Source organism: Schistocerca nitens, chromosome 1 (genome assembly GCF_023898315.1).
Source record: "Schistocerca nitens isolate TAMUIC-IGC-003100 chromosome 1, iqSchNite1.1, whole genome shotgun sequence".
Taxonomy (NCBI): Eukaryota; Metazoa; Arthropoda; class Insecta; order Orthoptera; family Acrididae; genus Schistocerca; species Schistocerca nitens.
Window position 1 is genome coordinate 950,613,133 of NC_064614.1, and position 27,379 is coordinate 950,640,511.

The 27,379-nt window shown below is 42.7% G+C and overlaps 1 protein-coding gene across 1 annotated transcript in view; it reads left to right on the top strand.

Annotated features, from left to right (window-relative positions):
* LOC126213939 (neurogenic protein big brain-like) overlaps nucleotides 1-27,379 on the top strand; it is a 276,946-nt gene that overhangs the window by 232,969 nt on the left and 16,598 nt on the right. Inside the window, exons 3-5 of the mRNA XM_049941466.1 lie at nucleotides 20,009-20,243; nucleotides 23,364-23,432; nucleotides 25,540-25,648. Coding sequence (XP_049797423.1) covers nucleotides 20,009-20,243; nucleotides 23,364-23,432; nucleotides 25,540-25,648 — 413 coding nt within the window. The remainder of the gene's footprint in view (nucleotides 1-20,008; nucleotides 20,244-23,363; nucleotides 23,433-25,539; nucleotides 25,649-27,379) is intronic.

Sequence of the window (27,379 nt, forward strand, 5' to 3'; positions counted from 1 at the left end):
TCAACGACGAAGCTGGGTACACGAATGGCAAAACGTAATTTTTTCGGATGAATCCAGGTTCTGTTTACAGCATCATGATGGTCGCATCTGTGTTTGGTGACATCGCGGTGAACGCACATTGGAAGCGTGTATCCCTCATCGCCCTACTGGCGTATCACCCGGAGTGATGGTATGGGGTCCTATTGGTTACAGGTCTCTGTCACCTCTTGTTCGCATTGACCGCACTTTGAACAGTGGACGTTACATTTCAGATCTGTTACGATCCGTGGCTCTACCCTTCATTCGATCCCTGCGAAACCCTACATTTCAGCAGGATAATGCACGACCGCATGTTGCAGGTCCTGTACGGGCCTTTCTGGATGCAGAAAATGTTCAACTGCTGCCCTGCCCAGTACATTCTCCAGATCTCTCACCAATTGAAAACGTCTGGTCCATGCTGGCCGAGCAACTGGCTCGTCACAATACGCCAGTCACTACTCTTGATGAACTGTGGTATCGTGTTGAAGCTGCATCGGCAGCTTACCTGTACACGCCATCCAAGCTCTGTTTGACTCAATGCCCAGGCGTATCAAGGCCGTTATTACGGCCAGAGGTGGTTGTTCTGGGTACTGATTTCTCAGGATCTATGCACCCAAATTGCGTGAAAATGTAGTCACATGTCAGTTCTAGTATAATATATTTGTCCAATGAACACCCGTTTATCATCTGCATTTCTTCTTGGTGTAGCAATTTTAATGGCCCTTAGTGTAACTGCAGGTGGCAGGGGTAAAATACAGGGAGTGAAAGGCTATTTATACAATTTGTACAGAGACCAGATGGCAGTTATAAGAGTCGAGAGGCATGAAAGGGAAGCAGTGGTTGGGAAGGGAATGAGACAGGGTTGTAGTTTCTCCCCGATGTTATTCAATCTGTATGTTGAGCAAGCAGTGAAGGAAACAAAAGAAAAGTTCGGGGTAGGCATTAAAATCCATGGAGAAGAAATAAAAACTTTGAGGTTCGCCGATGACATTGTAATTCTGTCAGAGACAGCAAAGGACTTGGAAGAGCAGTTGAACGGAATGGACAGTGTCTTGAAAGGAGGATACCAGATGAAGATCAACAAAAGCAAAACGAGGATAATGGAATGCAGCCGAATTAAATCGGGTGATGCTGCGGGAATTAGATTAGGAAATGAGACGATTAGAGTAGTAAATCAGTTTTGCTACTTGGGGAGCAAAATAACTCACGATGGTGGACGTAGAGAGGATACAAAATGTAGACTGGCAATGGAAAGGAAAGCGTTTCTGAAGAAGAGAAATTTGTTAACATCGAGTATAGATTTAAGTATCAGTAAGTCGTTTCTGAAAGTATTTGTATGGAGTGTAACATGGAAGTGAAACATGGACGATAAACAATTTGGACAAGAAGAGAATAGAAGCTTGCTAAGTGTGGTGCTACAGAAGAATGCTGAAGATTAGATGGCTAGATCGCATAACTAATGAGGAGGTATTGAATAGAATTGGGTAGAAGAGAAATTTGTGGCCAAACTTGACTAGAAGAAGAGTTCGGTTGGTAGGACATGTTTTGAGGCATCGAGGGATCATTGGAGGGCAGCGTGGAGGGTAAAAATCGTAGAGGGAGACCAAGAGATGAATACACTAAGCAGATTCAGAAGCCCATCGGTTACTACTGCTACTCGGCCCGAAACTAGTCATCGAGTGAATAAAAAAGTAAAATTTGCAACTTTGGACTGGTTTTTCGTTGTACAGATTAACAGAAATTGCTGACCCTTAGATATTCCAGCACCTTTGATGAAGAAGCTTGCACAAGCTAGAGTAGCATGGAGAGCTACATCAAACCAGTCTCTGGACAGAAGACCGCAACAACACAAATAACTTTACCGGTTGGGGTATGTTCTGCGACTTACCTAAGCAATTTGACTGTGTGAGTCACAATATTCTCCTATATAAACTCAGGATTTATGTAATTCATGTTATAGCTAACCAATGCATAATGCCATATCTAACGAAAAGAATTCAGATCTTGTAGTTAATAATTCAGGCAATGCAAGAGTAGCGGATCGTTTACGGGGTAGCACAAAGCTCAATCTTAGGTCCACTATTGTTTCACATGTACAGGGTGTTCGAAAATTCCTATTACAAACTTCTAGGACTTGTAGAGCTCTGTCTTTACAGGAGTATCGTAAATTAAACTTTGCATACGATCCCAAAAGAAGTAAACGTCCGCTTATGTACCCTATTTCAGAGACCGTGCATCCTATCTCAGAGACTTTTCTCTTTCCCTCAGCGAACATGGTCGCGTTACACATCTGAATTGAAACCATCAGAGAATGCAAACGGTACGTTTCCAGCCTTGGGTTTTTTATTCATATATTATGTGCTCAATCCCAGCTACAAGACCTAGATATTTGTAACGGGAATTTCCGAACGCCCAGTATCTGAACGATCTTCCGTCTAATATACACTGAAGCGCCAAAGAAACTGGTATAGGCATACGTATTCAAATAGAGGGATATGTAAACGGGCAGAATACGGCGCTGCGATCTGAAACGCGTATGTAAGACAGCAAGTGTCTGGAATAGTTGTTAGATCGGTTACTACTGCTACAATGGCAGGTTATTAAGATTTAAGTGAGTCGGCATACGAGCGATGGGACACAGCATCTCCGTGGGGATTTTACCGTACGACCATTTCACGAGTGCACCGTGGATATTAGGTATCCGGTAAAACATCGAATCTCCGACATCCCTTCGGCCGGAAGAAAGATCCTGCAAGAACGGGACCAACGACGACTGAAAAGAATTGTTCAACGTGACTGCAGTGCAACCCTTCCGCAAATTGCTCCAGATTTCAATGCTGGGCCATCAACAAATGTCAGCGTGCGAACCATTCAACGAAACATCATCGATATGGACTTTCGGAGCCGAAGGCCCACTCGTGTGCCCTTGATGACTGCACGACACAAAGCCTTACTCCTCGCCTGGGCCCGTCAACACCGACATTGGACTGTTGATGACTGGAAACATGTTGCCTGGTCGGACGAGTCTCGTTTCAAATTGTATTGCGTGGGTGGACTTGCACGGGTATGGATACGACTTCGTGAATCCATGGCCCCTGCTTGTCAGCACGGGACTATTCAAGCTCTCTAATGGTGTAGGGCGTATGCAGTTGGAGTGATATGGGACCTCTGATACGGCAAGATACGACTCTGAGAGGTGACATGTAAGCATCCTGTCTGATCACCTGCATCCATTTATGTCCATTGGGCATTAAGACGGAGTTGGGAATTCCAGCAGAACAATGCGACACCCCACGCCTCCAGAACTGCTACAGAGTGGCTCCAGGAACACTCTTCTGAGTTTAAACACTTCCCAAACTCCCCAGACATGAACATTATTGAGCATATCTGGGATGCCTTGCAACGTGCTGTCCAGAAGAGATCTCGACCCTCTCGTCCTCATACGGATTTATGGACAGCTCTGCAGGATTCATGGAGTCAGTTCCCTCCAGAACTACTTCAGACATTAGTCGAGTCCATGCCACGTCGTGTTGCGGCACTTCTGCGTGGTCTTGGGGGGGCCCTAAACGATATTAGGCAGGTGTACCAGTTTCTTTGGCTCTTCAGTGTAGAACAAGGAGATTTAGTTCTTTTTGTGAATGAGACTGCTATTGTAATAGATTCAAACATACGATGGACACAGTAATTAAAGAGACAAACTGATGTAGAAATGAAAGTTTGTAGTTCGTTCGTACTTTCGTGATTTAGATTGCATCATCGGCATGAGCTGAAAATAGCTGAAGGGTAAAACCTGTTTTGTTTTAACAATGGCGTGTCCACTTAAAGTTTCCGTTTTTGTTGAACAACGCTCAGTGACCCGTTTTTTGCTTTCCGAAAGTGAAAAACCGGCTAAGATATTTTCTCGAATGATTTTACCGTACGGTGTAAGAACCGTGGAAATTTTAAAAGTGTGTAGGACAGTTGAATAACGGTTGAACCTAAGTGGCTGACGAGCAACATTCTGGCCGTCCAGCTGCACTGTCATCTCCTTCGCTTGAAACCCGCACTGACAACATTATTCGTGAAGGCGGGCATGTCAGAGTTGAACGTATAGCGAAAGCAGTTGCAATAAGCTAATGAAATTCGTTACAAATAATCATACGTACAACATTAGAGGGAAAAATGACCTTTCCTATCCGTTATTGAAGCTGTCAGTTGCTCAAAAAGGAGTACATTATTCAGCAACAAAAATCTTTGATCATTTGCCCAACAACATAAAGTGTCTGGCAGGTAGCAGATCAAGTTTTAAATCTAGCTTAAAATCGTTCCTTTGGACAACACCTTCTACTCCATGGTCGAGTTTCTGTTTCATAAATGGTACCTCTAAATGTAGCTACATGTGTAGAACTAAAAATTTCAGTAATATTAATATTAGCAGTATTCATGTGTGTATATACAGGGTGATTCAAAAAGAATACCACAACTTTAAAAATGTGTATTTAATGAAAGAAACATAATCTAACCTTCTGTTATACATCATTACAAAGAGTATTTAAAAAGGTTTTTTTTCACTCAAAAACAAGTTCAGAGATGTTCAATATGGCCCCCTCCAGACACTCGAGCAATATCAACCCGATACTCCAACTCGTTCCACACTCTCTGTAGCATATCAGGCGTAACAGTTTGGATAGCTGCTGTTATTTCTCGTTACAAATCATCAATGGTGGCTGGGAGAGGTGGCCGAAACACCATATCCTTAACATACCCCCATAAGAAAAAATCGCAGGAGGTAAGATCAGGGCTTCTTGGGGGCCAGTGATGAAGTGCTCTGTCACGGACTGCCTGGCGGCCGATCCATCGCCTCGGGTAGTTGACGTTCAGGTTTATACCGACGTTTAATACACTACCTATCAGGGGGTTTAACACCATACTTCGAAATGCACGCCGAACAACTGTCGTCGATTCACTTCTGCCGTACTCAATAACACAAAAAGCTTTCTGTTGAGCGGTCGCCATCTTAGCATCAACTGACGCTGACGCCTAGTCAACAGCGCCTCAAGCGAACAAATGTACAACTAAATGAAACTTTATAGCTCCCTTAATTCACCGACAGATAGTGCTTAGCTCTGCCTTTTGTCGTTGCAGAGTTTTAAATTCCTAAAGTTGTGGTATTCTTTTTGAATCACCCTGTATATCTTGTAATCTGACTTGTTCCACATAATATCGATAAAATAATCGGGAAAATGATCTACGGAACATGACATAACCAAAACTAAACTAAAAAAACCAAGCATTGGCACGGTTCATAGCTTATCATTAACAAGTGCAGCATCTGGGCGTAACGTTGCGAAGCGATATGAAGTGGAATGACCATGTGAGGATTGTGGTAGGGAAAGTGTACTGTGGACTTTGGATTATTGGGCGACCTGTTCTTGAGTACTTGTCTTAGTGTTTGAAATCCGCATCATGTTGGATTGAAAGAAGTCATCGAAGCAATTCAGACGTAAGCTGCTAGTTTTGTTGCCGGTAGGTTCGATCAGCATGCAAGTGTTGCGGGTATGCTTCGGGAGCCAGAGTGGGAATACCTGGAGGGAAGAAGACATTCATTTCGAAGAACACTACTGACAAAGTTTAGAGAACGGGCATTTGAAGCTGCTGCAGAACGATCCTACTGCCGCCAACATTTATTTCACGTAGGGACCATGAAGTAAGATACGAGAAATTAGAGCTCATGCGGAGGCATAAAGACAGTCGTTTTTCCCAAGCTTTATTTGCGAGTAGAACAGGAAAGCGAACGACTAGTCGTGCTACGGGGTACCCTTCGCACCGTATCGTACGGTGACTTGCGGAGTATGTACGTAGATGTAAATTTAGGCAAATCTTGCCCTCGCACCGCCCAGCTGATCCACGAAACCGCGGGAAAAATGGTTTGGGAGATACGACCTCATCCTCCCTACAGCCCAGATTCTGCTCCCTCGGACTTTCAATTTTTTGATCCACTCAAGGAGGCATTACGTGGGAAAAGGTTAAGCAACAACGGGGAGACTGATGACTTCAGCAGTTAAGTCCCATAGTGCTCAGAGCCAACAACGGGGAGGTCAAAGGATTTGCGGGAAAGTGGGTCAAAGGAAAAGACAGTGACTTCTTTGCCTGAAATGTATTAAAAAAAAAAACTAGTTCGTCGTTGGGACAAGTGTATTAATATTGGTGGGAATTGCGCGACGGAGTAGTAAAGTCTCATTTTGTAAAAAAATATACATTTTTGGTACATCAGTTTGTTACTGTAACGATTGAGTGTCCCTTGTACATACAACAACAGAAGAAATAGTAAATAATATTCTTAAACGTATTATTGAATAGTTTTCGGCGATTGGTCTCACTCTCGGGTTCAAAGAGAGACAACATATTCAGTTCTGCACATCTAGAGCCACTACATCAACGATAAGTCTAATAATAACTGGGCAAATCATTGCAAATCTTGGGGAGAAACAAAGCTCCATGGAGGTGTTCATCCAACTCCACTAACACGAGGGAGATGATTATCCAATTTATTTGGCAGCCACTACAAGACAGGCGTTCTGCATCACGAAATAGTTTACTGCTAAAATTACGAGTGTGTACGTTCCTAGTAGAGCCTGCTTTCTCCTATAGACTCCTCCAGAAACGATCATGAAGTTTAGAGAGATTCGAGCCAATTCTCTGGCTTACCAACAATCCTTCGCATGCACCTCCTAGGACTGAAATAGGAAGAGGGTATTGACGGGGATATGCAAATTACCATACGATACGCACCGTAATGTAGTATTCGTAGTGTAGGTGTAGATATACTAGCGAGTGGTGAATGCACGCAGTATGAATAGTCCGGTTAGATTCCCGCAGCTGGATAGCGGCAGGTAGAGTTAGGTTGTCGTCTGCCCTTACACTCCACAAGCTGTTTGGGTGACCAACTTGTAGCTCGTTCGGTTACGTGTGTGAACTCTTATTACAAAAATGTAAGGTTTCACGGCGGAAAATCCTGCAGTTATTAAAATATTCCGTGCTTTTAAGCCGAGTTCGAATGGAATTTTCTTGGTAAATCCAGCGTTTCCATCATGTCTTGGGAGACATCTTCATGGAGGGTCGTAGTTTCGATTCATTGCATAAAGTGGGTCACTGCTGACTGAAGTCAAATTTCGTAGCGAGGAACATAGGGCCGGCCGATGTGTCCGAGCGGTTCTAGACGCTCCAGTCTGGAACCGCGCGACTGCTACGGTGGCAAAGTCGAATCCTGCCTCGGGCATGGATGTGTGTGATGTCCTTAGATTAGTTAGATTTAAGTAGTTCTACGTTCCAGGGGACTGATGACCTCAGATGTTAAGTCCCTTAGTGCTCAGAGCCATTTTTTTTTTTTTAGGCACATAGACGCCGGAGCGTGCCGTCATTGTCTTTTGAAATTGGTGCTCATGTGACCGTTGTCCATTGTACTTTCCTGCTATCTCCCACGGCGGACGAACTGTACTGCCTACTACTTCAGCAGAGCGAAATTGACCCTCGAGAATTCCTGCAAGGAATAGGAGCTGGCGACGAAAAATGCCTTCTATTTTGAAAACCTGCTCTTTGTCGCTAACAGCTGTCAATTCTTGTGAAAGAGCCTTAGCTATTTATTAAGAGATAGATGTCCAAAATATTATCCTGTGTGACGTAAAGGAATGAGCGATTGCGAAGTAATCAGATATTACTAAAAAATGGTTCAAATGGTTCTGAGCACTATGGGACTTAACATCTGTGGTCATCAATCCCCTAGAACTTAGAACTACTTAAACCTAACTAACATAAGGACATCACACACATCCATGCCCGAGGCAGGATTCGAACCTGCGACCGTAGCAGTCGCGCGGTTCCGGACTGCGCGCCTAGAACCGCTAGACCACCGCGGCCGGCTCAGATATTACTGAATTGCTGATACTGAATATGGGACAATATTGTAATAGTAAAGGTATGAGATCGCGGATGTGTGGCTTCTACAAGAGTTTACCATCTGCTTGGAGAACGGACACAAAGTAAGGTTTGAGAAGACCATGATCTTTGCTCGTAGTTCATTGCATTGGGACTGTTATACAAGAGGCAGTTGAGTATTGCCAAAAGCCAGTACTCCATTTGAGGAAAAACGTTGTCTAATGTAAGTAAGGCACGCTAATAGTGTCGGCAATTAAATGTGAAAGGAACGGATGGTAATTCATTTAAGACGTAAGTTTAACGAGGAGGAAGCGACTACGTAATCTCCGCAGTAGATGGGTGGTTTCATCACAAGCGAAACATTTCTGTATGAATGCGTGGTCGGTCGAAAGCTCGTGAGATTTTAACCACCTGACGCGGCTGGAAGGCCGAGAAAATTTTATTGAATCATTTCTGACTAGTACCTTTTATTACAACACTGAAATTTCAAATAAAAGCGAACTCGTATTTATTTATGACTTATCTTCGTTCGTGACTCGCGGTCAGCACATACATCAAATACCGAGGCCCAATGCTCGTGACACTACCCTACATTGCGGTCCGTTATCTACGTGCTCTTCGGACGAATTGTTTTGGTTTGAAACAGGAGCAATAAATTGCAGGCAGCAACGGCGCGAGATGGCGGGCGCGCGCTCTGAGAACACACCCCGCCTCCCGGAGACCAGTAGCGACCTCACACTTGCGGCGGACAGCGATCGCGGCCCCTCTAAATAAAGTTTGCTTTTCAGCTCTCTGCGCGACTTTGCACTTGGATGGAATATTAAAATTCGGGCACAGCGCCGCCGCTTGCCAGCCATGGCTACATTTTGACATGCTGTTATCCGACGCAGAAAATATTCCCTGCGTCTGGCGAAAGACAGAATACCTTGCACTGTTAATGGCGACTGGAGTTTGTTCTCAGGGATGTAAGATTCCTTCATTATAGCCTTTCTGCGTATTGTAATGAACTGTTCTGTCCCTTCCAAAAGGAGTTTCAGTTGTTGGTATCCTTAAAATTTTCCAATGAAACAACAAGTTTACTGTTAACAGTCACTATTTATTTAGCTGTTTATGTACTTATTTCCACGACGCGTTTCGGAGATTTAAATCTCCGTTATCAGATGGGTTTGTGTGTATCAATATGACATGTATGTGTCGTGTGTTGTGCGACTTTGAGGGAAACTAGGGACACTGACTCCATTGGGCACAAGCTCCTTTCCCTGTCGTGTTACAGCAGTGCACCATCACACTTTATAAACACTGAAGGGAGGAAATATGGGTCCCTTCAGTGCTTACATAGTGTGATGGTGCATTTATGTAACACGACAGGGAAAGGAACCTGTTACAAATGGAGACAGTGCCACAGGTTATCACAACAAACATTTGCCGTATTAATCCACATAAACCCAAGTGATGATGGAGGTTTTAATAATAAATCAAGAGCTAAATAAACAAATAAATGGTGACTGGTAATAATAAACTTGTTGTTTCATTCGATACTGGTAACAATTACGGTAAAGCCTAATCAAAAACGTTTGCATTTAAATTTACAGATTTCCATTATCGTAAAATATCTTTGAGTGCAATAACCAATCTTGTAAAATAACATCCAGTGTCTGACTTCATTCAGCTGCATTAAGTTGGACATAAACTGTTTTCTTGGCATTATTGATTAATGATATACTTCCCGATGTTTATTCGAATTGTTTAGTTTTATACGCAATATTTCGACAGTCGCCCTATGCTAAGAGTTGTGTTCTTATGCGTACTCGCTGCCTGGTTCGAGCATTGAATACCTGAATAAAATAGCTGGCTCGGTTGTCGAAATATTGTCCATTAACTTGAATAAACAACCCGGATAAACACTCGGTAGTACACCATTAAAACATGAACTGTATTAAGAAGGCCAGGGTGACAAAGCACGTCTAAAATATTCCTGGTGTTAACAATTGACAAGTCCCGACAATCGCGCTTGTTTCTCAATTCCTATGCCACGCAGCTGCGCTCTTTGTCACTGCGCCTCAAAGCGAAACGCAATCGTATGGCCGTGTTCTGCCGAGAAAAATCTTGAATTTCATATTCTCAAAAATCAGTTGTAAATTCTGGCGTACTTACCTCGACCAACTTTGTAACAATGTATCCCAGTCTCACATTCCTTCCATCAAAGAAGTACACGGCATCAAACGGGCGAGTTTCAGAGCAAGCCACAAATGCATAAAGTGGAAGAAAGATGATGGGAAAATACAGATCTTATGACACTTTGGTTGAAAGGAGACAAAAGTAGCGTCTCTATAATTACCACAAACTTTAAGGAAAGTAATGAACTTACGTGCGCCTTTTTGCATACTTACAAAAGTAGTTTTCCCATGCTGACAAAAGTAAGGAAGATGACTGGCGAAGTAACGTATACGCTTCTGGTGGGATTTTACCTGTAACATTCACGTAGGTAACTTTCTGAGGTGTTTCTGTGTTACCATAACGTACGTCTGGCGAACTTGTCACAAATCACGTGGTAATGTGCGTTCTTGAGTACTTTTTTTTTTCAGCAGTACAAGGAGCCTACGTTTCTATAGGAAGGCCGTGTTTGCCACATATTGATCGCTGATGCCCGGTTTTCTGTATCCGTCTACGCTAGTGCTCCGCAAGCCACGGTAAAACATTTCGAAGAGGGTAAGATTCCCACTAATAGAATGTGACTCCCTTCCCATTATATTTTACGATGGTGTATGAGAAGATGGATTGACAGTAAGCTTGCCAGTAAGACCTAATTTCTGTAATTTTACCATCGCGCTCATTACATGGGATAATTTTGGGAGGAAAAAATATGTTTATTGATTTGTTGTATTGCGTCGTGCTGCAATTGTACATGTAATATCTAATGTCTGTAATTTTACCATAGTGGTCATTACATGGGATAATAGTGGTAGGAGGAAATACGTTTCTTGATTTGTTGGATTGTGGTATGCGCATTCAAAATTCGACCACCAACTCATATTAAAGTCTACTTTCGCGCTTACAAAACAAAGCTGTAGATTCGCGCAGCAGTTCTTTGAATTCTGAAAATAGGTCATAAGAGTTTTTCCAAGTGGTATCCTTCGCGGATGAATTTAATTTCCTAAGGATTTTTCTTTCCACGAAGCTCCGCAATACTTAAAAGAGTGTTCTTTTACCGAAGCTGGGTCTTGTCATTATTCAGTTAAAGATTGTTGAGGGGGACCTCAACGAGCCGCAGATACTTTTGGAAAAGCTTTATTTCATCGCCATTGACCGGTTGTGGTCCATTATGCCCATGTTCCGGTGGCTACAACTGTTTTAGTACACTGTCAGTATCGTGAGCGGCATGTTGTCTGCTGTTGTTGTAATTTGTTCTAGTGTAATGTTTTATCCTCTTCTGTTCTTACGAATTTTTGAAATGTCCAGTTACAGGAGCAGACGACAAGCTACTGACGGTTGTGGCTACTTAAACCATGGCAATGACATAAACTTTTTTTAAAAGTATCTGTGGCTGGCTGCGGTCTCCTTCAGAAATGGTTTAAATGGCTCTGAGCGCTACGGGACTTAACATCCTAGGTTATCAGTCCCCTAGACTTAGAAGTACCTAAACCTAACTAACCTAAGGACATCACACACATCCATAACCCGAGGCAGGATTGGAACCTGCGACCGTAGCAGCAGCGCGGTTCCGGACTGAAGCGCCTAGAACAGCTCGACCACAGCGGCCGACGCAGTCTCCTTCAACAATTTTTGATTAAAAGAATGTTGACTGAAGTGTTCACACAGAACGTGTCGATTTTCTAAGAAGAGCTTACTTTCATTACGAATACATTAAACGGTTCAAATGCAATACACACTTTGCCAAGCGAAAAATGAAAGAGAAAATGTGAACATGCTGGTGTTTACGCTACGTGCCCTACACAGAGCAAGCGAGGTATATGGATGGACTAGATACAAGTGGGTAATTAGCACGCGGAAGTCTAGCAGACGCTTATAAGCGTAAAATCTTTGATACGACTGCAGATGGAACAATGGACCGAGCGCTGCGTCGGGTTTTCCGGTGTCTTTAGAAATGCTGGCTGATGCAGCCGTGTTGCTGTGGCGCCTCCATAGGGTGGCGGGACCTTTATATAGCGACTGGAAGCGCTCCAGCGTTGTTTTGTGTTGTGTTTCCGCTGGAGCGCAGCCAGCGAGCGCGTCGTGCGGCTCTGAGGGCGGCCCGGCGCTTTCTCCCCTGGCGTTGCGACACGACAGCGACCCCGCGGCTGACCCTCTGGCAGATACGACAAATGAAGTCGTGTGAAGACGAGCTGTTCCGTGTTCGATCACGCGCCTCCCTTTCCCTCTCTTCCCGAAGTGAAACCAGACAGAAGACGTAGCGCGGAAGGCACGGAAAAAGGAGGGAAAAGGACACACATACACACACACACACACACACACACACACACACACACACACACTAGAGATGGGTAGTTCGCGAACGAACGGGTGCAAAGGAACGGTTCACCAAGATGAACGAAAGGACCGAGGAATGAATTCCATTGCCGGCCGCGGTGGTCTCGCGGTTCTAGGCGCGCAGTCCGGAACCGTGCGACTGCTACGGTCGCAGGTTCGAATTCTGCCTCGGGCATGGATGTGTGTGATGTCCTTAGGTTAGTTAGGTTTAAGTAGTTCTAAGTTCTAGGGGACTGATGACCACAGCAGTTGAGTCCCATAGTGCTCAGAGCCATTTGAACCATTTTTTGAATGAATTCCAAGGAACGATCGGTTCATAGTTCACTTCGGTCGCGACGGTCTACTTATAGTTCCCGGGAACGAGGAACGATCGGTTCATAGTTCGCTTCGTTCGCGGCCGTCTACTTATAGTTCCCGGGAACGAGGAACGATCGGTTCATAGTTCACTAGTTCACTTCGGTCGCGGCGGTCACTTCGGCAGTTCTCGTTCCAGCATCGGTCGCGTGCTCGTCTCAGTCTCGGTCTCCCTCGGCCGCACTCGTCGTTCTTCGCATGACCACCTGTCTCAGTTCCACTGCCTACTGCTCCTAGATAGTTCAGTATCCAGTTGTTCGTTTCGTTCACTGCGCTCGCCTATTTTACATGTGTTCCAGACTGTTCTTGCACTTGGTTCTGGCTATTCAGCGTCCACGACCGGTAATCAAAAAGTATTTTATAGTTACGTAAATTACATAAAAATTACGTTGTATGCAATAGGTACGTCTTTTCAGGTAACAAAAGGGCATATCAGCTCACTTCATTATATCGATGAACAGCAGAAGACATACTTATAACAAGGCAAGTTTTTTTTGTTATTCATATATCTTTTGGTTTCATCGACTTGATTCAGCAGCCAACTTTCAATAATTTCCCCATGAACCATGGACCTTGCCGTTGGTGGGGAGGCTTGCGTGCCTCAGCGATACAGATGGCCGTACCGTAGGTGCAACCACAACGGAGGGGTATCTGTGAGAGGCCAGACAAACATGTGGTTCCTGAAGAGGGGCAGCAGCCTTTTCAGTAGTTGCAGGGGCAACAGTCTGGATGATTGACTGATCTGGCCTTGTAACATTAACCAAAACGGCCTTGCTGTGCTGGTACTGCGAACGGCTGAAAGCAAGGGGAAACTACAGCCGTAATGTTTCCCGAGGACATGCAGCTCTACTGTATGATTAAATGATGATGGCGTCCTCTTGGGTAAAATATTCCGGAGGTAAAATAGTCCCCCATTCGGATCTCCGGGCGGGGACTACTCAAGAGTTTGTTGTATCTGCTCGTAACGGGCAACACATCGTCCGCAATTGGCGAGCAGTCTGTACTCGGGGCCGGTTTTCCGTGCGCCACCCTATATTATTTCTCTGCGATCAGCCACACAAGGCTACGGTTGGCTAAACGACAGGTTCTGCAGAATCACAGAAATTACTTCTAAAAGTGTGTAAGAATTCTGTAATGAATAAAAATACTACACTCCAGGGGGGAGGCAAGTGCCCCCTCTTGGTGCCCTCCATCCTTCAGTCACCTACACTACTAGTTTTCAGTTTTTCATAAGAATGAAACACAAATGCACAAATGAACTGTGAACGAGTAAAAATGAACGGTTCCCAAAAAAGAACGATCAACAGTGAACTAGTTCCCAAGGATGAACGAGTTTGCCCATCTCTAACACACACACAGAGTACATACAGTTTGTTCCTCTGAAATCAAAATCTGTTAGAAAGATATTAAACGGTTATGTCATCTGGAAGAGGAGTGGATGCAGAGATGTGCCATTTTTCACGGATTACATAAATACTTGCCCCCTTGTAACTTCTATCCTCACACTACTGACTATTTAAATTATCGAGCATGCTTTATATTCTATGTTATACTACAATAACGAAAAAAATCGCAACACAAAAAAATAATTACTGTATAGTAATGAAATTTCGGGAATACGAGGGTAATCCCAAAAGTAAGGTCTCCTATTTTTTTTATAAGTACATAGACCTGTTTATTTCTACAATCGTTAACATCAGTTTACAGCATGAAAAAATGGTTCAAATGGCTCTGAGCACTATGGGACTTAACTTCTGAGGTCATCAGTCCCCTAGAACTTAGAACTACTTAAACCTAACTAACCTAAGGACATCACACACATCCATGCACGAGGCAGGATTCGAACCTGCGACGTAGCGGTCGCGCGGTTCCACACTGTAGCGCCTAGAACCGCTCGGCCACCCCGGCCGGCTTACAGCTTGAACATTTAGCTATTTTTCGAGATAGTTACCATTTCTGTCGATGCATTTTTGTAGACGTTGTGGCAGGTTTTGTATGCCAATGTCATAGCAGCTCGCCGGCATGCTGTTCGGAAAGTTATGAACCTCTTCTTCCACCTCGTCGTCGGAGCTGAATCGCTTTCTGGTCAAATGTTCTTTTAACCTAGGGAACATGTGATAGTCACTGGGCGGCAAGTCAGGACTATAGGGTGGGCGCGTGACTATGTTCCACTGAAACTGTTGCAGGAGAGCAACGGTTTGCCGAGCGATGTCTGGGCGTGCGTTGTCACGGAGAATGTGTACGCCCTTGCTCAACATTCCTCTTCTCCGGTTCTGAATTGCCCGTTTGAGTTTTTTCAGAGTCTCACAGTACCTGTTAGCGTTAATTGTGGTCCCGGCGATTCACCTCCGAGGACGAGGTGAAAGAAGAGGTTCATAACTTTCTGAACAGCATGGCGGCGAGCTGGTATGACATGGGCATACAAAAACTGCCACAGCGTCTACAAAAATGCATCGACAGAAATGTCGAAATGTCGAAAAATAGCTAAATTTTCAAGCTGTAAACTGATGTAAACCATTGTAGAAATAAACAGGTCTATGTACTTATAAAAAATAGAAGACCTTGCTTTTGGGATTACCCTCGTACAAATATTTATTTCAAGTTTCTGCTACCAGTCACTTTTTATTTTATGCTTAATGTAACATAATGCAACGCGTTTCGAGCATGTTCTGTTCATCTTCAGGCGTTTGTACATACATACATAGAGAAATGTTACTTAAAAATAAACAGTCTTACACTACACTTTGTCCATTGTTTTTTACTGTAGCTGCTGGTGTGGCATTTGGGGGAAGGAGGGGTGCAGTGTATGGCTAGAAATCGAAATCAGTGATGTCTTCTGCTGGTTTTGTTCCTTGTGGTTGACTATGTATATCACAGCCTGTATAGGATGCAGATAGATTTGCATCAGTTATTTGTTACGAAAATAGTGTGAAAGGCTTTTATATGACAGCTGATCACTTACAATAGCTTCATCAAGATCACACTATTTTCGTAACATATAACTGATGAAAATCTATCTGCATCCTATATAGGCTGTGAGATACATAGTCAACCACAAAGAAGAAAACCAGCAGAAGACATCACTGATTTCGATTTCTGGCCATACACTGCACCCCTCCTTCCCCCAAATGCCGTGCGCAGCTACAGTAAAAAACAATGGACAAATTGTAGTGTAAGACTGTTTATTTTTAAGTAACATTTCTCTATGTATGTATGTATAAACGCCTGAAGATGAACAGAACATGTTCGAAACGCGTTGCATTATGTTACATTAAGCATAAAATAAAAAGTGACTGGTAGCAGAAACTTGAAATAAATAATTATCCCACACAGTCACGGTTCACAAACATAGCCATTATGGCTGAAAATAATTACCCTCGTACATTTGAGTAGTTAACGTATTTAAGTGATTAACATTCCAAGATAAGCCATTGGAAATATGAAATACTGGTACTTTAATATCCGATGTAACCGCCAGAATGTTGAATGCAAGCGTACAAACGACCGTGTATTGTGTTATACAGGTCCCGGATGTCAGTTTGTGGGATGGAGTTCCATGCCTGTTAGACTTGTTCGGTTAATAGAGGGACGGTTAGTGCTGATTGTAGATGACTCTGGAGTTGTCTTCCGCTGACGACCTGTAAGTGCTCGACTGGAGACAGATCTGGTGATCGAGCAGGCCAACGCAATATGTCGACACTCTGTAGAGCATGTATAGTTCCAACAGAGGTGTGTGGGCGAGCGTTAGCCTGTTGGAAAACACCCCCTAGAATGATGTTCGTGAATGACAGCATAGCAGGTCGAATCACCAGACTGGTCTACAAATTTGCATGAAATTAGAATTATATTAATACCTCCAGCTGCTTACGGGCGTTGATATATATCAACGGGGACAGGTGAAAATGTGTGCCCCGACCGGGACTCGAACCCGGGACCTCCTGCTTACATGGCGGACGCTCTATCCATCTGAGCCACCGACGGCACAGAGGACAGCGCGACTGCAGGGACTATCTCACTCACGCGAGACGCACATTCTCACCTTATATGTCCACACACTACATTCTTAGTGTCTCCCCCCCCCCCCCCCCTCTCCCTCCAACACACTCACTTCTCGTGGAAGACATTCTTACCAAGTCCCGTAAGAGTTCGGGGAATATGTGTGCATCCGCACAGTAGAAGAAGGTCATGGGCGGTACTGCCAGAACTATATATTTATGGTGTCCCGTCCGAAAGAACAGACACCACGTCCATATAAGTATACAAATTTGCAGTCAGGGTGCGTGGGACAAACACGAGAGTGCTCCTGCTGTCATACAAAAATGAAATGAAATGTCGTGTGGCTAGGGTCTCCCGTCGGGTAGACCGTTCGCCTGGTGCAGGTCTTTCGATTTGAAGCCACTTCGGCGACCTGCTCGTCGATTGGGATGAAATGATGATGATTAGGACAACACAACACCCAGTCCCTGAGTGGAGAAATTCTCCGACCCAGCCGGGAATCGAACCCGGGCCCTTTGGATTGACAGTCTGTCACGCTGACCACTCAGCTACCGGGGGCGGACGCTGTCATACAAAATCGTACCCCAGACCATAACTCCAGGTGTAGGTCCAGTTTGTCTAGCAGGCAGACAGGTTGGTTATAGGCAATCAAGTGGCCTCCTTCTACCAACAGAGAGCCATCACTGCCACCTCCACCCTGCCCTTCAGTGAGCTCTCGCCTAACACCACTGAAGTCGCAGATGGCGATGATTTGGTATCAGTGGAATGCACGCTGCAGATCGTCTGCTTCCGAGCTTTCCTGGAAGTAACCGATTTGTAACAGTTCGTTGTATCAGTGTGGTGCCAACTGCAGCTCAAATCGCTACTGCAGGTGCAGTGCGATGCGCCAGAGCCATACGCTGAACATGATGCTCTTCCCTCTCGGTACTGCCACGTGGCCATCGGGAGCCTGTACATCCCTGTGTCCTCTGCTGCCAGCAGTCATGTACAGTGGCTACATTCCTGCGAAGTCTTTCTGCAGTATTGCAAAGGAACAGCCCGCTCCTCGTAATCCTATTACACGACTTCGTTCAAACTCAGTGAGCTGTCGATAATGCCGCCTTTGTCGCATTAAAAATATTCTTGAGTAACGTCAGTGTTATGTATGAGACGGAACTATGGGGCCCGCATCTCGTGGTCGTGCGGTAGCGTTCTCGCTTCCCACGCCCGGGTTCCCGGGTTCGATTCCCGGCGGGGTCAGGGATTTTCTCTGCGTCGTGATGGCTGGGTGTTGTGTGATGTCCTTAGGTTAGTTAGGTTTAAGTAGTTCTAAGTTCTAGGGGACTGATGACCATAGATGTTAAGTCCCATAGTGCTCAGAGCCATTTGGAACTATGGGCCTCTTGGAAAAAGTGGGACCCGACTGAGTCACGCACTTTGACTCTTAGTCTGATCACGAGGTGTGGCCATTAATTGCACGCGTTGATCACGTAGGATGACGTGAGATCAAAAATGGCTCTGAGCACTATGGGACTCAACTGCTGTGGTCATAAGTCCCCTAGAACTTAGAACTACTTAAACCTAACTAACCTAAGGACATCACACACATCCATGCCCGAGGCAGGATTCGAACCTGCGACCGTAGCGGTCGTGCGGTTCCAGACTGTAGCGCCTTTAACCGCTCGGCCACTGCGGCCGGCATGACGTGAGATCAATGAACTATACTTGACGGGATGTATCTGGAACATCTTAGGTGATTAGAAAGTTAGTAGACAGGAATACAATTAAATACTTAGCTTTAATTCAGCATCAGCGGTGAACGTCGATCTTGACTTTGTACAATAAGATTTACAAGTGCAGTTTGAACTGCGAATACTTCTTTACAATTCTGATTGCTTCACACATATAGATCAGTTGTCGGTATGTGGCGCCTGGCTAGGTCGTAGCTACTGACTTAGCATGAAGGCCATGCTAACTAGCGTCTCTGCAAATGAGATCTCTGAAGCTATAACAAGTGAACCATTCCTATTAAAGTCGGCTGTAGAACTGGCCAGCGCGCTAGCTCGTCTCGTAAGTGGCGGCGCTGGGTCTGCAAGCGTCTACAGGGGCTATTCGCGGGTCCGATGTGTACGGGCGGACCGCGCCCGATTTGAAGCCTACAACCTAGCTAGTGTCGTGCCTTGCGGTGACACCACAATCAGCTCGCCGCGTCCAATCTCAAAGGTAATTAACGCCCATGACCGGTACAGCGCGTATTTAAAGCAAATCTGATTTGCATCCTCGTTGTGGTGCTACAGGCGTCAGACTTATGCGACTGGTGCGAAATTTGAATTGACATCATCCTCCAGATTTAGAAACATGCCAACCAGCTTTCGTTTATGCCACACAACTCCCTCCTGGCTTTACGATTTTTTCCATCATTGTGTTTTTGTAGTAAATATTGATTGGAGGGTGTGAAGGAATCAATGTAATTTATGGATTCGAAAGACATTACAAGACTGGAATAGATTTCTTCAAGCAGAGCTTACATCTGATCTCCTGTGCTGATGGTTCAAATGGCTCTGAGCACTATGGGACTTAACTTCTTAGGTCATCAGTCCCCTAGAACTTAGAATTGCTTAAACCTAACTAACCTAAGGACATCACACACATCCATGCCCGAGGCAGGATTCGAACCTGCGACCGTAGCAGTCGTGCGATTCCAGACTGAAGCGCCTAGAACCGCTCGGCCACAACGGCCGGCCATCTCTTTTGTACTGTCCCTCTCTTCTAGGAGTCGTTGGGCGCATTTCCTCTGGTGTTCCGGCAGATATCTGCGGTTTCATTTTTGCAATGGCTAGCTGAAGTCAGCGCAAACAAATGCCCCTCATCACGTCTTCCAGGTGACGTCCAGTGTCGACGGAAAGCGTCAGTTTCTTTCCGGTTACAAACAAAATCATTTTTATAGTAGATTTTACGTCCCCTATCGATAGAGCGATCCCTAATGAATCTAGTGCGATGTTCGTTTTATCCACATGCATTAACAGGGGAAACTAAAAAGTAACAATAACCAGTACTCCAGCATCGACTGAGCAGAGCTGTTTCTTGGCGGCAGCAGTCTGCGAGGGCCACGGATGTGTTATCGCTGCTGGAGTATACAACGCGACGCATCATTTTTTGGAATAACGTCTAATATTCCTGGAAACACGTTAATTCGAGCCATCCTCCATGTCGCAGATATCGCGAACGCGAGTCTTGAGTGAGCGTTGCTATGTTACAGGGTGACGCTGCCGGCTTCGGGGAGCGGCCTGGTCTCCTCTTCGCAGTCCCCGGTGCTGAGCACGCTGGTGTCGCTGCCGCCGCACTTTACCGCCTGGGAGGGCTTCGGCGTCGAGTTCATCCTGACGTTCGTCGTCGTCTTCACCTACTGCGTCTCCATGGACTCGTATCGCCGCTGGCTCGGCGGCTCGTCCGTCAGCATCGGCATGGCCTATCTCGCCTGCTCGCTCGTCTCGGTGAGTGCCGCCTTCTTGTTCCAGTTTTTTTTTTTCCTTTATTGTGATTTCATGCCTCAGCTGAGGCGGACCGGCAGCGGCCTACATGCGCCGCTCTTCGGCCAAAAGACACAACATAAATACACGGAAGGCATAGAAAAAATAAAAAACATGGTAAACACAAAATGAACACTGCACAAGAAATGAGAAGTCGTTCGACGGAAGACACTGTAATGAAGGGTGGCACCAGTTGAAAAACAGATGAAGACGTCCAGGTGGAGACACGAACGTAGTAAAAAACACTGACGAAGACACTGTACACAAACGGAGAGACACTGACGCACGGAAACACAGGCGACGATCATCGGCGAAGCACTAACACTGACGAAGAGGGAGGGGGGGGGGGGGCTCCAGATCAAAGGGAGAGGTAGGAGGGCGGGAAGGAGGGGGTGGAGCCAGTGGGAGAAAGAAGGGAGAGCGGGGGGGGGGAGGAGAGAGTACTAGTTCCAGTTCACTCAGAACTTTTTTCTCGATTGGAGTGACTATGTAGTTCTGACTCGCCTTTTGGAAGAGACCCCTGATTAGTGATTGTTTTCTTTCCAACAAGACGTTCCAACAAAATTTGTAAACTTTAACCTCACTTTTGAGCAGCTGTCGCAATCCGTACATGTCGTGAAGTATTTGGACACTAGCGGGGAATGGCTGCCAATGCAGACAAACCATTTGTTGCTTGGACATTAGCTCTGTGTATAGAGAAGAGGAAAAAGAAAGACGTCGATCCATGGAATGGCTGAAATTGAGAGGTAAATGTACACATGAAAATCTGTTAAAGGAAATTTTACACTCGAACCTGATGATTACATCAACTTAAATTTTTATTATACTCCTGCTTGTATGTTGTGGGTAGAATATTAATGTCCATCCTAATGTTTTCCTGTGTAATATGTAGCTGGGAAAGAGACAACTTCTGTACCATTCTGGTAATTGACAGTGCTCTTTTGGTTTTACCCATATACTTTTTTGATTGTGGCTTCCACAACCGCTTTGTTGAGAAATCAGCCGTTGACCAAAATTTCTCTCGAAGACGGTATTTTTTTTTGTTTAACAAACAGGTCAAACAAAGCTACACATTGCCAAATAATTTGACAAACAATTTAAATGTTGACAAATTGTTTGATCTTTTACAAGAGCCATTTAGGACCAGCCACATACAGCCTTCCTAATCTAACAATCACATTGCTATATTCCAGTATGACACTTGGGCTGTAAAATTGTTGGACTAGGGAAGTTGCATGGATACCAAAACAGAATATTTTGAACAAATTAAAAAAAAAAAAAGAAAAAGCACTGTTGTAAAGTTGGAAAGTCGACAGTGTTTATGGAGATTGAGGAAAGATATTTAGTAGAAAACTGTATCATTGACTGTAGCATGGGTGTTACCATGGACTTGAGGTGCATAGTGAAACCATATTGTCTTGACAACTGTGAAAGAAAAGTAGACCGCTTTGCAGATAATGTACCTAGTTGGCAATTGGGAGAGGCATTTTTAGAGACATAGTTGCTGCGTTTCTGCTGAAAATGTTTTCAGTTTTGAAGAAATGGGATTTCATGGCATACCAGCAAAAGGAAAAGCTCTTGTTTCATTGAATATGTAGACATCCTAAGGAAATTGAGAACATCTTAAAATTATGCTCTACTGTAATGTTGTGTGGGAGTGCAGTGGGAGAATTCCTTCCTCCATGCATAATTTTTAATGGTAAACAAAAGTGAACTGACAAGATTTACAATTCACACTGTGGAACATGAATGAATTCATCAAAGAGTGGGTTGATAGAACTGAGAGTGTTCAGTGATCGGTTTCAAACTCACTTACTTTGCCTTAAAGGAAGAAGGCACAACAGTAATTACTGTAGATAATATCACTTCTCTCATCTCAGTGAAAAATAGAGAGATACTCTTTCTCAATGGAGGAAGATTCCAGAAGGAAAGAAGAAACAGTGTCTTCCGAAGGGCATATTTTGTGATCTACTGGTGAAGGCATTGCAGCTAGGTCAACAAACGACTTCTACAAATTTTGTGCAAGGGTCTAAGAAACGTGGATTATATCCTGTTAACTGTGATAGTCTTACAATGTCTCCCACATTATGCTATAAATGTCTCTTATTTGATGATAAATGCAGGAACCGAAATCAAGAAATATTTAGAGACAATAGAACATCCAGATTTCAATGTGAAGGTTGTCAAAATGTATGTTGCCCACTGAACAGGGAAGAGTGTGTCTGTAGAAGATATTAGGGTGTTTTATGAGAATTAGGAAGTAAGCAGTAACAACAGAAGAAGGAGACACACGAATGGAAGGAGAAGAAGAGAATGAACCTTGGGGGTGAGCAAGAGTTTGTGCAACCTAATATATCACAACCAAGGTAAGAACCAATAACAAGAGGTTGAGGACTAATACGGGAACACTCAAAACCTCGAAAAAAAAATAATGTTCATACAGATGCTCCTGAAAGCAGCTGTGATGACCAAGAGTACTGAACAAATCCAGATGTTACCTCTCCTTTTAATAACTGGGTATAACATGTAGTGACAAACATAGTTATGCAACACAATTTGAAAAAATTGCCTATCAGAATTTTTGCTTGAAAAGTTAATGCTTTTTATTCATTTCAGATGGCTATGTATAAAATAAGACATTTTCCTGATGAATAAAGAAATTCAGTGAATACTGTCAGTATATATCAAGGAGACAATAAGATTCTAAAGCCATAATATATAATATTTAAGTTGTGCAACTTTTGTCATAACAAGTCACGGATACTAGTTTAGGATCGACTACTCCAATTTATAATCTTCCTCAACTACGTGCATCTTGGAACAGTGTTGAAGTGACATTTGTCAGGTCTGTTGCAGCTATATAAATAACCTGATTAATAAAGTAGGCATCTCCATGAGCATGTTCACGGATGATTCTGTTGTAGTCAGAAAATTGTAGTGAAATATAAGAATACCAGAAGAAGATTAATGTTTGTTGCAATGACCATCACTTGCCTGTGATTATTTGTCAGTCAAACAATTTTATGCTGGTAACTGATATTTTGCAATTAATGTCTGATTCAATTGTTGTTTCATGTGTTGCAGACTCCATCGCTAAACCCAGCGAGAGCTCTGGGACCTGCTTTTGTGATGAACAAGTGGGAAGATCACTGGGTAAGTAGGTTGAATGCCTGTAAACAGCATTAAAAGCATATATATTAGCCTATTTCACATGCTGTCATTACTAAAGGCAGTTTCATAACATACATTACATAACAACTAGTAGGACTGCTCATTGAAATCTGTGTCAAGTGTGATACTCTGGTGCATGATATTAACAGTTTCCTAGAGGTAAATGCTTTGAGGAAGTTCGTTTCAATAGAATTCTTAGTCACAAATAGCAGTCTATAATTCTGTATTAATTGCCCGTAGCAGAGGTTGAAACTGTAAATAGCAGAAATAGCACTCAATATTGTGAGGAGTAGATCAGAATCAGACCCTTATGAAATGATGTGTGAATATTTGATTTTTGGACTGTTAACCTGTAACTTAGTAGTCCAAATCTTTAATCAAAATTAGTTACGTAGGTTTTTTAAGAGTGGACATTGCAAACAATAAAGAACAAGCTCACAGGAAACCTGTACTGAATTTGATGAATGTGTTGAAACCAGAAAATGAATGGTAGCACACTGGAGAAGTCCAAGCTCAGTGACAGATTATACTTATAGCAATCAGAGGATATACAAAGTGGTGAGGTAATGAATAATCCAGGATGGAAGAAAATATACCCAAGAGGATTGGATTTTTGCTCCCCAAGCAGAGGCAGCAATAAGTGGTGAATAGATCTGTTAAAAAATGATTGAACATTCAATTCGCTGGGAAAAGTTAAGGTCTCACATGATGGGAAGTGCTAAGGTTTGGTACAAAAACTGCTCAGCTCATGGACAAAATCCTTTGTCACAACAAATGCAATCAACTATTAAACATGCTTGTTTCCAATCACTGTAAAATATGATCTAGGCACAAACAGAAACTAAACTAAACAGCCAGTTTTCTCTGTAGTGCATATAGAGACAACAATATCTGTATATGGATGGGAGCATGATGTGTGTATTTCTTGCCAGCTGTAATAAACGGCTTTGAAAGCTTAATATTTTCTGTCCTACTGCTCAGTACCTCCTCTTATACATAGAAAATGGAGTTATGAGACACTTTACACAACTGACACATTTGAATATGTTGTACATTATCAGCATGAGGCATTGTAAATTTTTCCAGAAGGATTGTGGCATAGTTTCTGGTAGACTTAAATATAAGATTAGGACCTAGGAATTACTTGAATAAAATTGGTGTCGTCTGGAAGAAAACTGACTGTTTTCTATCAGCCATAGAAACTGCACTGATGATAATAGTCACTGGTGGAGGGCCAATATCTCACCTGGTGATATGTGCTCATTGACAGAAGGTGATATCAGTTTGTAACATATCCTGAAACACTGGTCATAATTGTAGACTACTTGACCAAATATGGAAGTGCTGAATGAGTTGTTTTAACACACCTGTGTTGCATCTTCTGAATGGAACTACACTGTAAACCACATGCAATTGCAGTTACATATAGAGATGAATAAATTATGCTAAGTAAGGAAACTCACTTTGAACACCTGTGAAGGAAAACACAGCAGGACAGGAAGAGAGGAACACCAACAGGTGAACTGTAGCAACTAATAAGATCTGATAAGGTCAGATTTGGAATTGACATGGAGAGAAATATATAGGTCAGATAGAAGAGCAAATCAAAAATGAAACTATGAATGAGGCTAAAGTGGCAGCAGTGGGTGAGTATAAAAATGGATTGGAAGCATTGCAACTACTGTGTTAGATTGCATTTTCTCCTCTCACTTTAAACACGTGTAGTTAATTGAAAGTGGTATTTTGTGAATTTTTCTGCACGTCATGTGTACCTTCTTTCCCATAAAGGAAGTAAACAATTTGTGATGACTTCGTGTGACAAAGGTGATACTTCATTAAAATTACAATTTATTGTTAATGTAAAAGCACATATTTTTTGTTGTAGGTTTATGAAAAGTAACTTAAATATTCATTAGTGGAAGTACATCAAGGGTGAGGAAATACCATTCATCAGTAATGAGGGAAACTATAATGAAGCTGTTTGTTATTGTGAAATTATATTTTGCCATTTGTGTGGTTACTGTGAAGTTAAATAACGCAGGAAATGAGATGAAGGGCTATTTCTTAAAATATCTTTAATTTGTTCTAGGTGCACTGGTTAGGTCCAATACTTGGAGGTATTGTGTCTGGTCTGATCTATGAATATATTTTCAACCCGAGAAGACATTTCCATCATCAGAAGGAGTCAATTGATGGAGGTATGTATGGCTGGAGCTAAATGTAAACAACTATTAATAGGTGTTGACAGTACTTTGTTTCAGTGGCACATTGGATAACATGTTGTCTATTATTACATGTTTTACTTTCAGCTATGGCCCGACAGCGATCAAATACAATGGCTTTACATAATTTCACATATGTCTGAGGTACACTTGATATTTAAAATCTACCTTTTTTAACCAAACTAAATGGCCTGAGTAAAATCTGAGCATAACAGCATTGCTTAAATACCTTACTAATACTTACCCTGTCTCAGTTTTGTTTCTGTTAATTAATTTATGATTCTGATTTAAAATAAACTTTCTTGTTGTTATACTTGTTGTTATCATCAAAGACTGGTCTGGTGAGGTCTCCAAGCTGGTCTGTCCTGTGAAAATCTCTTTGTCTCTGCATAACTAGCACAACCTACATCCATTTGAACCTGATTACCATATTCAAAACTAGTTCTCCCTCTGCAATTTTTACCTCCCACACTTCCTTCCATTATCAAACTGACAATTCTTAGATACCTCAGGATTTGTTCTATCAACCAATCTCTCCTTTTAGTCAAGTTATGCCATAAATTTCTTTTTCCTTAGTTTGCTTCAGTACCACCTCATTAGTTATTCGACCTGCTCATCTAATCGCCAGCATTTTTCTATAGGATCACATTTCAAAAGCCTCTGTTGTCTTCTTGTCTGAAATGTTGAGCATCAATGTTTCACTTCCATAAAAGGCTGCACTTCATACAAATACTTCCAGAAAAGACTTCCGAACATTTAGATTAATATCAGATATTAAAAAATTCCCCTTTTGCAGAAATGCATAAATAAATAAAACCAAAGCATAAGGGCCTGTAGATGTGACTTTAAAGGAGTGGAACTCATCAGTCATCTGCAGAATATTTTGATTAGTCCAAAACTAGATAGAAAAGTTTAAAATTTGGTATGATTCCAAAATCATTACGTTGAGGTTTAGTATTCAGAAGTCATCATAAGGAATAATAAACAAATTATTTATAACATGCTTTACAACAGAGATCCATACACTGATGAACTGGAGCCAAAACAATAATTTCTAAAGAAGAGGCAGAGTAGCCCTATATCTATTTATGCAAAATATATTAAAACATATATTCCAATTTTTTTTTAGATCAAAATTTCTTTCAGTGAGTTTGTGTAGAAACATGATATAAATTCTGTCTGTAGAACATGTTTTTGGTCTTTTAGGATGATTAGTGTTCTGTTAAATATTTCTTTATTTGGAAGTTTGCAACATATTTATTTTAGGTATGTGCCTTCACTGGGAAATAATGTTACTCTAGAAGTGATCCAAAATATTAATTTTCTTTATTGTACACTCTTTACACAAATTAAGTGGCACAACTAAGAACTCTACTTCTCATGTGGTAGTGTTTATGCACACTTATTAATTCTGTTTTCTCTCTGCTTGAATTGATGGGTGTTGCACTGAAACTCATGTTATTTACCTACGTTATTCTTAATTTTAAAGGTTACATCTAACTCCACACTGGTAATCTTAAGGCATTAATAATAATTTCTTAGTATTTAATTAGCTCTTTGCTACTGAATCAGTTCAAATAAGGATATTCTTATTTGATACCTATAAGGATATTCTTATTTGTGCCTATGTTTCAACACTTTTAGCATTGTTGTTTGGGTGGAAAATACTTGCTTCACATTATACTTTGTCCAGTGCAGCACTATTTC